Consider the following 14,870-nt stretch of genomic DNA (forward strand, 5'->3'; position numbering starts at 1 on the left):
TGATGTGGTCTGAAGTTTCAGAGGATGTGGTGACAACACACTTTTTCCACGTCCGCACAAGACAAACACAAACGTTTGCTGAAAATGTAGCATCTGTGAAGGTCAAAGCAAGCTTTAAAAGACCCTGTAATCATAAACATGTTATATGTGACCTCAGTATTACTGAATATTAAGAGATGTGGAAAAGTAAAAAGTTTGTCAGTCATTACAAGTTAAATAAGTTACAAATCCTCCTCCTTGCCCTTTAAATTCAACAGGAAGTTTGTCTAAATAGAAGGTTGTGACAGATGAAGGTGTCATACAGCAATCCTTCCTGAAAACTGTAAAGAGAGGAAACGTTAATCGTGAGTCTGGATGTTTATCTGTCAACAGACTGAAGACAGAAGGTGAAATAAAGAAGGACAAACCGTGTAACAGCAGCTTGTTGTTGTTGTTTGTTGCAGAGACAGTTGAACCAACTCTGAAGTCGGGATTTGGAGCCTCAACGCAATGAGACGTCCACTGAGCAACATAGAAGGTAAGAACAGGAAAGTGGTGGAAACTCAACAGGAAGGTAAAGAAGAGAGACATTCAGTCACATCTGAGAGTCACCAAATAAAAACAACCATCAGTCTGAACAAAACTGTTGGTTCATAGAATAAGACAACATCATCTGCATAAAACTGTAGAATATTTGTACTATATCAACTTATACAGACATTTAACTCTTGCTGAATCAACCAGTAACACGTTGAAATCTTATTTATGAAGGTTTATTTATGACTCCTTTCTATATGTACTCATTTACGTTTACAGCTGTGTAAAACATGAAGAAAACATGAGGTGAAGTTAGCAGTTTGTATCGTGTCATATCATATGTCTAATATTATTTTATTCTGGTTAAATGGGACAACGACAAACTCACTGTTATTTTTATCTCTGATACTCATTCATCATTCAAGAAAGAGAGACAGACAGTGATGTAAGATCAGACAAAGACGCCAAGCCAGAATAAAAGAGGAACTGACTGAGGAAAGATGAGATTTTAAAATATCCTGACAAAAATTTTGTCTGAATAACTTCATGTTTGTAACTAATCATTTACTAAATGATAATGTACAATTAATAAATGGCGACAAACACATGTTGATAAGTCCAATAATTATCTGTTTTAATGAAAGACACGACACAAATATAACATGACGGTCAACTACATAGTTGTTTTCTAGTTGTAAAGAGGAAACACGTTTTAATACAACAAACTTAGTTATATAATTGTCAGGTTGAGGGAGGAGATGTTGAGGTGAGGACCCAGATGCAGGAGGATAAGGATGAGGCAGGGAGTTAAACAAAATGTATTTAATGATTAACAAAAAGCGCTGCGCAAGGCAGGAAATACAAAAATCAAAAAGAAATCATCAACATGGCATGGAGCCTAGGCTTGTTGCATGGAAAACAAGAAACATGGGGACATGGAGGAGCCATTAAACGACATGAAAGGGAACAAAGGGAAAGGCAGCGCTTTATATACACAAGAGGGCTCAGGGCTGACAAGACACAGGTGAGACGCATGAGGACAATTAAATCAGGTGAGACCAATTAACAATCAAAACACACAAGAAAACACAACAGATAGGAAATCAGGTACTTAACAAAATAAAACAGGAAATACAAAACACGATACAAACAGACATCAAGACAGACACACAAGGAGGCATGAGGAACAGGAAACTAGGAAACTTGACAAAATAAAACAGGAAACTTCAAAACATGAGCCCAAAAATAAAAGACAGACACAGAACCTTGACAATAATCAGTCAGTTATAATAAACTAATAAACAATATTTTCAACCCTTCATTTTTGCAGGTGAGTCCTGAAAATAGACAGAAAGTAAAAAAAAATTAACAGATATTTAGTGCTTGTGCATTTATTTGTTCGTACAAATATGTGCGGTTCAGCAGTTAGTGAGTCCTTGTTTTCAGTATCTGCTGTGACCTCCTATTGCAGCAGTAAGAGCAACTAAACGTCTCCTGTATAATATAGAACTATTTATCAGATTAAGATAATACCTCAAGTGTTTGACGATATTTCCTGCGTCATGTCATGAAGTTGGCCCTTCAGTGCATTTTCATGCACATGAAAAGAACAAATTATTGCCTAATCAGACTCTAGCTGGACAACTTAAGTGCCTTATTATCCATCTGGTTGTTGTTTGAAATACCAGTGTGTCGCATTAACAACATGGCATTAACCGGCTGAAAAGACACATATCGCCCCCTAATGTGGAGGAGGGGGACATGTTCCCGTTAGTTATTTGATTTTCTCTGCTGCATGGAAACTGGAACAAGGACTGTAGTCAGGAAGTCAAATTTTGAGCATAGCTTGATTAGGCTGAGCATGTAAACACGCTGATTCTCCTCTAAATGTTCACCAGGTGAAGCTCCTGCTTCTCAACCAGTAAAACCAAAGAGAGGGTCAAAGGTCACATGGGCCCTGCTGGTGGTCTGTGTTCTCCTGGCAGCTGCTCTCATCGTCATTTACTGTCTCTGTGAGTTTGTTATGTTTTATTCACTTATTTTCACTTAAAAACCATCATAAAACTGCAAAAACTTGAACAATGTAAAAAAACAAAAAACAAAAAAAAAACTAAGATAGAAAAGATGATTTGAGATATTTAAGGAAAATATTCAACAGAAACATTAGCGAAGATGTAAGAAATATATTTATTAGAAATTATAATCTGCAATCTTCTGATGTTTTTTTACTTCAAATCAGAGAACATATAATCTTTGACATCAGTATCACAAAATAAACACCTTTATCAAAGAAAATGTTCTCATACAATGAGGAACTACAGCAGAGGTGTCAAACTCATTTTAGTTCAGGGGCCTCATATACAGTAAAGTTTGATCTCAAATAGGTCGAACCAGTAACATGATACTGTGTTAACCTATAAATCCAATGTTTCCAATAAATCCAAATGTTTCCTCAGTGTGTTGTTTTAGTGCAAATAAGCACTATTACAAAACATGTAATGCGTAATGGGACATTTCTTAGAAAAAACAAATGTCTGTTTAGTTGTAAGTCTCAGTGTTGCGTTACGTCCACAACTCTGACTAAAACTGTGTGAACCCCCGGAATGAGTGTTTGACACCTGTGAACTAGACTGTAGATAAAGACTCCTCCTACTCCTTTAAAATTAAATGGGAAGTGTATTCTTAACAAAACACTGTCAGAGATAAAGATGAGGAACGAGGAAACGTTGATGGTGAGTATTGAAGCTTATCTGTCTGTCTGTCTGTTTATCTTACCAAATGTTCAAAACACTGAATATTTAGTAAATGACAAAAACAGAAGCTTGTTGTTGTGTTTCTTTGTTGCAGAGACGATTGAACTAACTCCATCAAGTCAAGATCTGGACACATTTACCAGAATGAGCCCTCGACAGAGCTACGTAGAAGGTGAGAACATGAATGTGGTGGAAAATCAGCAGGAAGGTAAAGAAGAGTTGGTTTAAGAAGATTTCAAAACATTGTAGAATAAGAAAACATCGTCTGCATAAAACTTTAGAAAATCAGGAGCCACGTTTAACTTTGTATCATAACAATCCATCATAACGTGTAATTGGAGCTAAATGGAATTGAGACAGAATTATTAAAGATTAACTGAGGCCTCTTTTATTACAAGAAAGAATGAAGGTCAGCGATTGTTAAGTGAAATATAAAGTGTAAAACGAGTCAAAGAGGAAACGTCAAGAGAGAAAAAAAGAGGAACTGACCATATAAATACAACTGAATGTGTTGAATAACATCAAGTCATCTGTTGGTCTAAAGTAGGTGTGGGCCTCACAGTAAGTAGCATGGGAAACAGTTCAACTGTCGGTTAGTGCTAAACATTTTAATGTAATAAATGTTTATAAAAAAAACCCTGTATTTACTTTAGGAGAAACTATTCACAAAAGTTGTTTTTTGTTGTTGTTGTTGTTTTTTTTAATGCTGTCAAAAGTGTCTGTCGGCTGTGTTTCAGAATCAGAAAACTTTATTAATCCTTACAGGAAATTGATTTGTTGCTGTTGCTCCCATAAATTCATAATTCCAAGGTGGCAGAGTCAAATACAAATAGAATGAAGTCATATAAGGAAAATACATAAAAATGTAAACAATAACAAATAAGATGCAAGATGACTAAAATACAATATTGCACAAGTAATCGTAGTATAATAGAGGTAAATGGTTATAAATAAATAAATAAATAATAATAAAGAGTCTGAAGTGTTAAGACTGACAAACACTCAGTGGGTGGAGTTATAAGGTTTGACGGCTACAGGCAGGAATGAGGCGTCTCCTGTGATCTGTGGTGTCGGTCAGTCCTCTTCAGACTGACCAGTGTGTTGTGAGAGTGGGTGAGAGGACTTGTCCAGGATGGTTTATACTTTTGCCAACATCCTCCTCTCTGACACTGAGAGTCCAGCTCCGTCCTTACAACATCACTGGCCTCATGGATCAGCACCCACCACTGGCCACCAGACAGATGAGGAAGGACCTCAGTCCACTCTTTCTTGACTCTTTCCTGCATCATATCATGAAGTTGTTCACTGATTCTCCTCTAAATGTTCACCAGGTGAAGCTCCTGCTTCTCAACCAGTAAAACCAAAGAGAGGGTCAAAGGTCACATGGGCCCTGCTGGTGGTCTGTGTTCTCCTGGCAGCTGCTCTCATCGTCATTTGCCGTCTCTGTGAGTTTGTTATGTTTTATTCACTTTTTTTCACTTAAAAACAATAATAAAACTGCAAAAACATTAACAATGTAAAAAAAAACTAAGATAGAAAAGCTGATTTGAGATATTTAAGGAAAATATTCAACTGAACCAGTCGTATATTTTCAGCAGAGCAGGACTTTTCTTGTTATATCAGACTAAAATTAACAGTTCATCATCTGATGTTAATTGAACTTCTCTCTGTTTTCAATCAGCTGTAGATAACTGGAGAACCAACAAAAATCTCCAGACACTGATGAAAGAGAATGAAGTTTTGAAGAAGAACATCACAGGTAAAACTGTCAGAGTCTGAAACTGTTAAAAAGTCTCATGAGTCTCCATCAGTGGCTCTGCCGCTTTAGAGTTTATAAATGTAATAGAATTCAGTAGGAGAAGATGTCCTAGATGTCTCCATGTCTCCAGTGTTGCTGTCCTCTCTGGTTCCAGCTTGGTTCATCTTTTCAAACACTTGGTTGGTTGTTTTTCCGTGTCCATGTTTCTGTCCCTCCTAAAGAGATTTTAATATATATAACGACTGAACACATGATCAAACGTTTCCACCACTGATCTCAGTCTGATTGAATATGAATGTGTCCTGGTCTATCTATCTATCTATCTATCTATCTATCTATCTATCTATCTATCTATCTATCTATCTATCTATCTATCTATCTATCTATCTATCTATCTATCTATCTATCTATCTATCTATCTAGACAAAACAAGTTGTTCAAAGAGATGAAAAATGTAATTTATTTGTTGAATTAATTGAATGTCATCATAATTAAGGGATAAAACTTTTCCTTCTTCTTCATTCTATGTAACAGAGAGTCAATGTAAAACTCCACCAGTTGTGCAGCCTACATGTCCAACACCTCCAGTATTGAGTAAGTTATGGATTTTCGATTTTTCCTCTGATGGTGATGATCACTCTGTCAGTTAAATTCTAACTAAAGGACAGACGGAGCCTCCTGCTGCCTCCATTTATGACTGAAGTCTTTGCTGTGATTTCTTTAAAGATGAACCATGTCACATATGTGAAGCCGACTGGGAGCAACATGGAGGACAGTGCTATTATTTCTCCACCAATAAATCAACCTGGAACCAGAGCAGAGATGAATGTAGAGGTAGAGGAGGAGACCTGGTGAAGATAGACAGCAGAGAGGAGCAGGTAGAAAACACACAGTTTCATCAACATGTTTCTTCATCTGAGCACAGAAAAGTCTGACAGAGTCATTTTCATCAACTTTTCCTCTTCAGATATTCCTGGAGGGAAGACTGAGAGACAAAATGACTGAAGCTGAGGACAAGTTCTGGATCGGACTGACAGACTCACAGACAGAGGGGACATGGTTGTGGGTGGACGGCTCAGCACTGACTACAGATACAAGGTTTGATCGTTGAGAAAATATTTTGGATAATTTTTAGAATCAAAGTCACCAGTTTTTATTGAATCAGTTCTTCTTCTTTTAGTTTGACTTTTTGGGCCAGGCAAGAACCAGACAACTGGACAGGGCACAATAATGAATATCCAGAAGGACAGGACTGTGCGAGGATGGGGGAGAGAGGAGGAGCTGCTGACCTGAAGTGTTGGTTTGATAAATCCTGCAAAGTTCCTCATAAAAGTATTTGTGAGAAATAAGGAAAACGTGGAAAATTTTTAAAAGTTTGTACAGTCTAAGAAATAATCTCAGTACAGAAGGTGGAGTGATGCTGGTTTTATAACGTCACAAACATTTAAAGTTAATCTCAAGACAGTAATACTCTCCTATATTTTGTTTTTCTGTCTTTCTTTTTTTTTGCAGCTTAACAATTTACAAGAAATATTTCACTCAAACCGTTTAGACATGACAGATCCAATAGTTGGGTGATAAATGTAAAATAAAGTGTGATTTATCAAATACTCTGTGGTTATTGACGTCCTGTCGGTGTCTGAAATATCTTCTGTAACGTTTGTCGACAACGTTGTGTAGAAAATGTCATGACATTCGTGTTAAATAATAATTCCTAAACATTCTGCATGTTGCTAAATAATTAAGATAAAATGTACAAAGCAGTATCAACAATATCAACTTATACAGACATTTAACTCTTGCTGGATCAACCAGTAACACGTTGAAATCTTATTTATGAAGGTTTATTTATGACTCCTTCCTATATGTACTCATTTACGTTTACAGCTGTGTAAAACTCAAGAAAACATGAGGTCAGCAGTTTGTATCGTGTCATATCATATGTCTAATATTATTTTATTCTGGTTAAATGGGACAACGACAAACTCAATGTTATTTTTATACAACGAAACGGCGCAATAATGAAAATCCTGAAGGAGAGGACTGTGTGAGGATGGGGGAGAAAGGAGGAGCTGATGACCTGAAGTGTTGGTTTGATAAATCCTGCGAAGTTCCTCATAAAAGTATTTGTGAGAAACCAGCAGCAACCGAAGGGGATTCATTTAAGATTTAAGTATTAAGACTTGAACTGCAATTTTAAATGAAACTATCTGCTGTTTCTAACTTGTCCATTATTTTTAGTCAAACCATGACTCCCAGAACTAAACAGCAGATGGCAGCAATGTGTTGACACTTTAGATCAGAGGAAACATTCAGACCTATTTCATTTCAAGTTATGATCTATAAACAACAACCGGATTTTCCCTTTGTTTTAGTACAAGAAGCACATTCTGAAAATGTTTACACTTAATGAACTATCCTTCTACAAAACACTTTAAGAACCTTCTGACAAGAATAAGTGCAGTTTCAGGATATTGCTGCCATCTGCTGTTCTGACGATGCCTCTGATTGGTCGATAGATGTGTTGTCACCAGTAATCTCGTTAGCCATTGGATTTTTCCTATAACAGTAAATTAAATAAGTAATCCTAAAAATAATAATCACATAAGATTCATCCATGCAGATTTTCAAACTTAGTACATTTATATCACAACAATTCATCATGAATTGTGAATATCTGCTGACTTTATTATTTTATTGTGTATGACTATATTCAATTTAAATCATTTATATGTCAGCTAATCTGTATAATCTGTTTTTATTCTGAAAGGAAAGTCACTCTTTACTGTGACCAGGTTAAATTTACCAGATACTAGAAACTATGTGAAGATTATTATTATTATTATTATTATTATTATGATGCAGAAACACTGTTTACTTGACAACACCACAGCCATTAAAGCTGCCTGTTAAAAATACAATAATATGCAATAATTTACACTTTCCCTCTTTATTTTCCTGGCATGAATTTAAATGTGACTCATGAGTAAACAGACAACTGGGAGCAACATGTTTCAAGTGTTTTTTATTTCACTTCACACCCTGAAAACGCCGAGTTGAGCTCATTCTGATGCCGTGTTTGAGTTTTCCCTGCAGCAGAATGCCGCTTCCTTTTCGTGCCATTTCCTTCACTTTTCTTTTGGAGCTGCTGACGCTTTGAGACACATAACAAAGGCAAACGCATGTGACAACAACGTGAGAACGTACAAACATCAGGTTTCGTCTATTTACAAAAAAAAATAAAATAAAATGGGACTGAGTTCGCAGGTTTGGACAGTTTAGTCAAACCCTGACGCGTCACTCGGAAGCATCTCCAAGCTGAAGCTCTTATTTCACCGCATTATCATTTCCAACTCCGTCTAAGCTTCTTTCGCTTTTCCAGTGTTTGTGACGACACAGCAAATACTATAAACTGTATAGAGGGAGGCCAATGTGCAATATACAGATTAGCGGGAGGACGTTTAAAGACATATCACCACATCTTTCCCCTGAGCAGAAGCCACTTTAAGAGAATTCTCCCTAATGCAACAACACGTTTGTTCCTGAAGAACGAAATAACGAGAAAAATAAACAGGTAATCTGACTCTTCATAGGAACACAGAATAGATTTCTCTGGAAGTACATAAAAAAAAGAACTGTCGACAGATGCAGGTGGTCAGCCTCTCCTCAAGTCTCACCCCAGGCTCGGTGTCACACCGTGGACTTAAGTTGATGCCTTTACTTCTTTTTCTGTGAGGGGAAGGAGGAGACATCACTGGGAGTTAACACCAGGCAGGTGACATTAATGTAAACACAATCAGAGCGCTCTGTCGTCGTAGGCAGAAATGTGACATTACCTTTTCTTGTTTATCAGCTTCACCTGAGCCTGAAGCGAAATAAAAGACAGAAAGTCAGAAATAAAAACTAATGTTTTTTTGTTTACTTTAATTAACAGAGTAAAAGGTGTTGTCAGGAAAACAGTTGCTGCGTCTGATTTCTTTGCTACCTGAGCTGGTGAAGGTCCACGACACAAACTTGATGAGGCCGTAGAGCACGAGCGCCACGCCAACCATAGCCATGGAGTCTTCGATGGAGGGACCACTGAACCCTGAACGGGAAAAAAACGAAAAACAACTTCTAACTGGTTTCCAAACATCTGACGTTCATCTTTATGTTAGCATGCATGGAAATTATTATTTTGGACCAGGACCTTCAGTTACAGCATGAGGCATAATTGAAAAAAAAAAAAGTTTGCAGGACTGGAGTTGCATGTTTTTACTGCTGCATATCAAAATGACTTTAAGGATTTAAATCTATTGTTGAGTGAAATCTGAATCTGAAATCCAGTTCATTTTTCACTGAACGTAGTTAAAATACTTAAAAAACTGTCTTGTCTCTTTTCTCTACTTCTACTTTAACAAACTCCCTTCCACATTACCGATGAGGTTGAGGGTCACACTGGTCCGCCGTGTCCCCCCGGGATGGACGGCCATGCAGGTGACCTCCCCTCCTCTGCCCAGATCCAGTTTAGACGTGTCCAGCTCCAGACGGGTGCTCTGGCTCAGGGTGCCGTCCCAGGCCTGCTTGTGGCCCGTGACGCTGCCCGATCCTAAGGGGATAATTTTCCCGTCGGCCCCTTTAAACTCCCAGCTCAGCTCCAGGGTTAAGGGGGCGAAGCCGGACGCTTCACACTGGATGTTCAAGGTCTGACCCGGGACAGTGAGGGGCAGAGGGGAGGGCTGGATAGAGAGAGACGGGGGCTCTGGGTAGAGGAGGAGATAAAAATAAGAAAAACGTGAAAAGAGTGAAGGTTTACTGATATTTTTGCACATTTATTTGGAAAAAAACAGAGAGTAGATGATGATTAAGTAAAAGGATTCCCTCACCTATGATCTCGAGCTCTATTGCCACCTGAGCCACCAGGTAGGGCAGGAACACCGTGCAGATATACGTCCCGGAGTGACGCACTTCGGCCTCCTGCAGGATCAGCGACGCGTTTCCCTTCTCGTGCAAAGCCTCGAAGTCCAGCGTGGCCCCTTTCTCCTGCGTGTCGGCCAGGCGGTCCGTCTTGCCATCATAGCCCAGAATGAGTCGCCCGCTGCCCCTGAACTGGTAGCGCCACTCCACAGCGAAACCTTTCCCGGACAGAGGAGAGGACGGGTCGGCCCAGAAGCCGCAGTCCAGCAGCACCGGCTCCCCGAGCCTGGACTGAACCGACATCGTTTTGCTGGTCACGCTCAGGATCACTGAGGACACAGACGCAGACTGTGAGGTAAATCATCCGCTCAGTTACAATCAACCTTTCTGTAAACACGTTTTATTCTCCCACCATTCTGCTCTTTGGATCCTGTAGGGGCACGCGTGATAGTAGAAACGCCCAGTGGTTCCTTGAGGCCCTGGAAAGCGGCTGAAAACCAGTCGGCCTGCAGGTACACGGGGCTGAAGGCTGACTCTGTGAGCGGAAGGACCCACTGGAGGCTGGAGGGCTGCGGCAGGAAGGGGTTGATCTCACAGCGGGGCTTCTCGACGGAGCCTCTGGGAGGGTTGAGGGAGCGGTGGCAGAGAGTGGCAGCCGGGTCTGAGGAGACAGGAGTCATGGTAGCACATAGATGACGCTCTCAGACCCTCACTTTACTAATGCACACTACAAACAACACACTAATACTGATCACCGTGAACTAACCGGTGATGAAGTAGATTCTGTCAGGGCTGATGTCGGATGGAGACTTGTGGCTCTCTGTGCTCTGTGGGTCAGTCCTGATGTGAAGTAGTGATTTCTCCTGGCTCGTTGCTCCGGTCAAGCCTCCCCCTCGACCCGCTTTCTCCTGCACAAACCAGCACTCCATCACCGGACAGCTGCTGCTGCTGCAGGCTTCAGCAAACAGACATTAAAGAATAGTTACAATTAATCGAAATGCAACTTTATTCTGTAGTGTATGTTGCAACATACTAATCTAAATGAGTCAGTTGCACAAAGCAGGAAATTAAAGTCTAGCACTCGGTGGGAATGCAACATAAACCACAGGGTGAAAAAAAGCACATTTATAAAATCAAAAGTAAAACTATAATTTTCTTCTGAACCAAAAACTCCACCCTGTTGCTTTCAGTCTTCACTCTTGGTGTCAACGTTCGAACGCAGTTCAGCCTGTAGTTTTTATTTTTCTACTTATACATCATTTAGGTCATAAAACGTCATGATAATATAATTTAAAAAAAAAATAATTAAAGAATCAAACTTCTTTACTGAAAGTTTAAAGAAGACAAAATTAATACTGTTGCTATAATAATCATTCTGGCCACGAGGGGGCGGGGTACAGATCACGTTACTGACGATTCAGACGAAACTTCACTTAGAAATATGTCGTTTTTAATCCAAAAGGGTAGAAATTACATTTATATAAGAATATAACAATATTTAAGATGTTCGACCTCGTATATGGGCCTTATGGTAAATTCGGCATATAGATATTACTTTTGTTCTTAAAGGATGATGTTTAAGTTAAATATTAGTAAGTGGAAGTTTGACTCGTATGAGTCTGCAAAAGGTCTTACTTTAAAAAACATCTATAACATGTTTTTTCTGTTTCGTGTATCGGCTACAACAGCAAACATTCGCCTACCTTGGATGAAGCAGGTTACAGCAACCAGGCTCAGTTTATAAATTGTAGAAAAGTCCGTCATGATTGTGCGTATTCCGTCTGTTCGCAGGTTCTCTTCTCTGCTTCTAGCAGACGCAATAAACGGACTATAGATGGGTGGTTTTCCCCCCGAAAACCCAGTCTTCGTTTTACTTTCACTTTTACCGAGTCCAGCACAGTTAGACGGTTAATCTCCAATTATACTTTCAAAATAACATAATAAAATATATATATCATCTATGGTCGGCCACAAAAATCATTTAATGTCTGGAATCTAAAAAAAATAAAACAAATAAGGAAGACAGATCGGTCTACGCTTAAATCCTACGTCTCGTAGTTCTCATGTTTCACCGCTAGATGGCGCCCTGCACCAGCCAAAAATTAGTTCTCCTCGTGCGGCCTTTCTGCATTTCCTTGATCTCCCTCTCTGCTAAAAATGGCCACAGCATGAGTCAGTGTGGTTTATGTGCAACATGACTCATGATCTGACCCAGAAGAGAAAGAAGAAAGGTTGACATAATCCAGTCTGTGACAACAACAAAGGTCAAATGAGGACGAGAGAAGCAGAAAATGTTATATTCTGACAAGAATATATGCAAATTTAGTTTTTATAAGAAGCTTCCATTAAGTCCATTAAACAGTGTGGCGTCTCTTACATATTTAAAGTCTGTTAAATGTGTTTTTAGGGGAGCGAGGAACTTGAACTGGTGACAATTTAAATACCTTGGAGTCATATTGGACTCAACACATACTTTTAAATTGCAGATAAAGACGGTCCCTAACAACATCACTTTTAATGCTCCAAATGCTCTGTCAGTTCAGGGAAGTTTAAACCGGAACTAACTATCCATCAACATAAAAGAAAGTCCAAATTTTGGTTCTTTTAAAGTTCAACTTAAATGTTGGATCCAACTCAACCAAACCTGTGAACACAGGTTTGTACGCTGCTATTTTTTTAAATTATTTTTTATTTTCGTTACGTTTTTTTTTTATGCTTGTTGTTTAAACTGCAGATGAATTTTAACATGTAATGCTAATGTCCTGACAAAACAAACTAATAAATAGAAATAGTTGCACGTTTGCTGAAGTTTTACTGATGTTTCTTGTTCTTTATTCATTCTCAGTGGAATGTGGTAGAACGAGAAGGATAAGACGACTCCGTGTCCTGGCTCAGGGACAAACAACAACCTTGTTCTTTCTCCCTAGTTTGCATGGCAGAAAAAACCCAAACCAGCTCTCTGTGCCACATACAGCAGAAACGAAACCTAACAGCATGTGATTTCTCAGAAAGAGCCTCAGAGGGATGTGCTGTATCATCCTGGTGGTGGAGCTCTCACACTGCTCCTGAAAAGGCAGAGACAGGATAACCAGCGTCAGCACAACGTTTCATTCAACACTCACGGCTGCAGTTTCTCTCAGGTTTAGTTTGTTAACCTGCGGCGTCTTGTGCTGGAAAATCAGCCGCAGGGTTTGACAGAAAGATTTATTCCAGATGATTAAAATACTGTATGTTACGACCTGTGCTAATAAAACTTCCCCAAATGAAAGCGTTTATCAGGGCACATGTCTCTCACTCTATGTTATGTACTTTATAATCTCTTTGGAATGAAATATGAATGTTTGTGAATTGAGAACCAAATATCAAGCGACTGCGCCACAGGTTTGTGTGTCTGCCATTTCAAAACAACCAAGGAAGACACAAAATGGCAGCGCCCGTGTTTTCAGATTAAAAAAGGGTGTGGCACAGTGAGAATGCGTGTCAGCATGTATCTGTATGAGTGTGATGGAGCATGCGCCTCAGCTCAGAGACTTTACAAAAACCACACAGCACTGTCTCCTGCAGGATGACATTTAACTGTTCCAGCGCATTTTAAACCGGTTCTCTGTTTTTACAATCTGTAACTAATTTAACTTGCAAACGTTCTTTAGAGATACAACACTTCCTCACATAAAGACAGAATAAATTTACCCAAAGTTGGAAAGTAAACAGAAGATGTAGCCAAATCTGTTTATGTGCAGATGCTAACTTTGCCTTTTAAAAGCTGAAAGAGGAATTACTGACTAATTAAAAACAACCTTATAAATCTTAAAAATAACAGTTTACTGTACGTCCCATAGGTATCAACTTTATTTATAGAACACTTTTCATACAAAGGGTGCATCCTAAAGACACTGAGGAAATTAAGAGCAATGAGGAAACGCTTTCACACCCTCACCACCTTGAAGTTGGAGAAAGGCTAGAGACATAAAAATAGCTGCAATATATAACTATAATAAATAAAATTGAAATAAAATGTATAATAGAAAGGTAAAAATAATAAAATTAAGTTAAAATGGATATAAATAATAAATAAAAAGTAAATAAAATAAAATAAAATAAAATAACCAGACTACACAGTTAAAAAAGTAAGTAAAATTCTGTTAAAAGTCAGACAAATAATGATATATATATATAAAAATATGAAATAAATAAAATTCAATGACTACCTAAAAGGAAATTAAAATTCAGTTAACAGTAAGACTAAAAAGGTAGGTCTTTAGTTTGCTTTAAAAAAGAAACTGTAGGTGCACATCCCGTTTTCCTTCCTTCTTTAAACAGTTGTTTACTTTAAATTGAACTGAAGAGAAGACGAACATGTTGTTTGCATGATTGGAACATGTTTCTGGGAAAAGGGAGATTAAAATGATCCAATTAAGATGGTTTGACTCTTGTTATGAGGAGCCACTGCATACATATCCATTATTATGCAGATGACACCCTTGATGAGCTGCACCACTGTTTGGTGCGGAGCGTGCACTGCATCCTGCCCTTAAACCTTCCAGTGCAGAGTGAGAGCAGCCGAAAGGAATAAATGGCGCCTCTCTCACATCCGTACAGGGCATTGAGGAAGGCGATTTCAGTCCTGTATTGTGTTGCACATGCAAGAATCGACAATAAAGCTGACTTGACTTTTTTCTGTTGCTGCTCCTAAACTGTGGAACAATCCACCACTGCACATCAGACAAACCCCCTCACTGCCCATTTTTTAAAACTCATCTTAATTAAAACCCCTTATTTTTATTCCCTGGAGTTCAATCCAGCATGAGAGTCTGCCCATGTTTGGTGCTTGTAGTGCTTTCTGTTTTTATTAGGGTCTACGGGGCAACACCTGTCCCTGTCACCGCGTTTCTTCTTCTTATTTTGTATAAACTGAGCCTGGTTGCTGCAACCTGCTTCATCCGAGG

The 14,870-nt window shown here is 38.8% G+C and overlaps 2 protein-coding genes across 4 annotated transcripts; one reads left to right on the plus strand and one right to left on the minus strand.

Moving 5' to 3' along the window:
• Positions 1–324: 324 nt before the first annotated feature.
• Positions 325–8,587, plus strand: LOC125019873 (CD209 antigen-like protein C). 3 transcript variants are annotated; one of them, XM_047604888.1, is made up of 10 exons: positions 325–344; positions 444–517; positions 2,415–2,528; positions 3,364–3,441; positions 4,601–4,714; positions 4,951–5,028; positions 5,563–5,622; positions 5,755–5,906; positions 5,996–6,126; positions 6,209–8,587. In XM_047604888.1, exons 4-10 carry the CDS (start codon positions 3,414–3,416, stop codon positions 6,375–6,377), a joined length of 732 nt encoding a protein of 243 aa, XP_047460844.1. In that variant the 5' UTR covers positions 325–344; positions 444–517; positions 2,415–2,528; positions 3,364–3,413; the 3' UTR covers positions 6,378–8,587. The 3 variants fall into 3 exon arrangements, with proteins under 3 accessions (XP_047460844.1, XP_047460843.1, XP_047460845.1); XM_047604887.1 differs by lacking the exons at positions 325–344; positions 2,415–2,528 and having other exon boundaries at positions 356–517; XM_047604889.1 differs by lacking the exons at positions 325–344; positions 444–517; positions 2,415–2,528 and adding an exon at positions 2,586–3,248.
• On the minus strand, positions 8,039–11,998 carry LOC125019869 (tapasin-like). Its single transcript, XM_047604880.1, has 8 exons — positions 11,628–11,998; positions 10,691–10,879; positions 10,337–10,585; positions 9,894–10,253; positions 9,446–9,769; positions 9,014–9,115; positions 8,865–8,893; positions 8,039–8,757 (listed from the first exon to the last, which is right to left on the minus strand). Exons 1-8 carry the CDS (start codon positions 11,686–11,688, stop codon positions 8,746–8,748), a joined length of 1,326 nt encoding a protein of 441 aa, XP_047460836.1. The 5' UTR covers positions 11,689–11,998; the 3' UTR covers positions 8,039–8,745.
• Between the last annotated feature and the right edge of the window lie 2,872 nt (positions 11,999–14,870).

The sequence above is a fragment of the Mugil cephalus genome, chromosome 14 (assembly GCF_022458985.1).
Source record: "Mugil cephalus isolate CIBA_MC_2020 chromosome 14, CIBA_Mcephalus_1.1, whole genome shotgun sequence".
NCBI lineage: Eukaryota > Metazoa > Chordata > Actinopteri > Mugiliformes > Mugilidae > Mugil > Mugil cephalus.

Bases quoted from the DNA above. Each gene is read 5' to 3' on its own strand.
- LOC125019869 (XM_047604880.1), bottom strand. From the start codon at position 11,688: ATGACGGACTTTTCTACAATTTATAAACTGAGCCTGGTTGCTGTAACC. The intron at 10,254-10,336 runs GTGGGAGAATAA...CTGTGTCCTCAG, and splicing joins AGGATCCAAAGAGCAGAATG to TGATCCTGAGCGTGACCAGC. The intron at 9,770-9,893 runs GTGAGGGAATCC...TCCTCTACCCAG, and splicing joins AATAGAGCTCGAGATCATAG to AGCCCCCGTCTCTCTCTATC.
- LOC125019873 (XM_047604887.1), top strand. From the start codon at position 490: ATGAGACGTCCACTGAGCAACATAGAAG. The intron at 5,623-5,754 runs GTAAGTTATGGA...ATTTCTTTAAAG, and splicing joins TCCAACACCTCCAGTATTGA to ATGAACCATGTCACATATGT. The intron at 6,127-6,208 runs GTTTGATCGTTG...TTCTTCTTTTAG, and splicing joins GCACTGACTACAGATACAAG to TTTGACTTTTTGGGCCAGGC.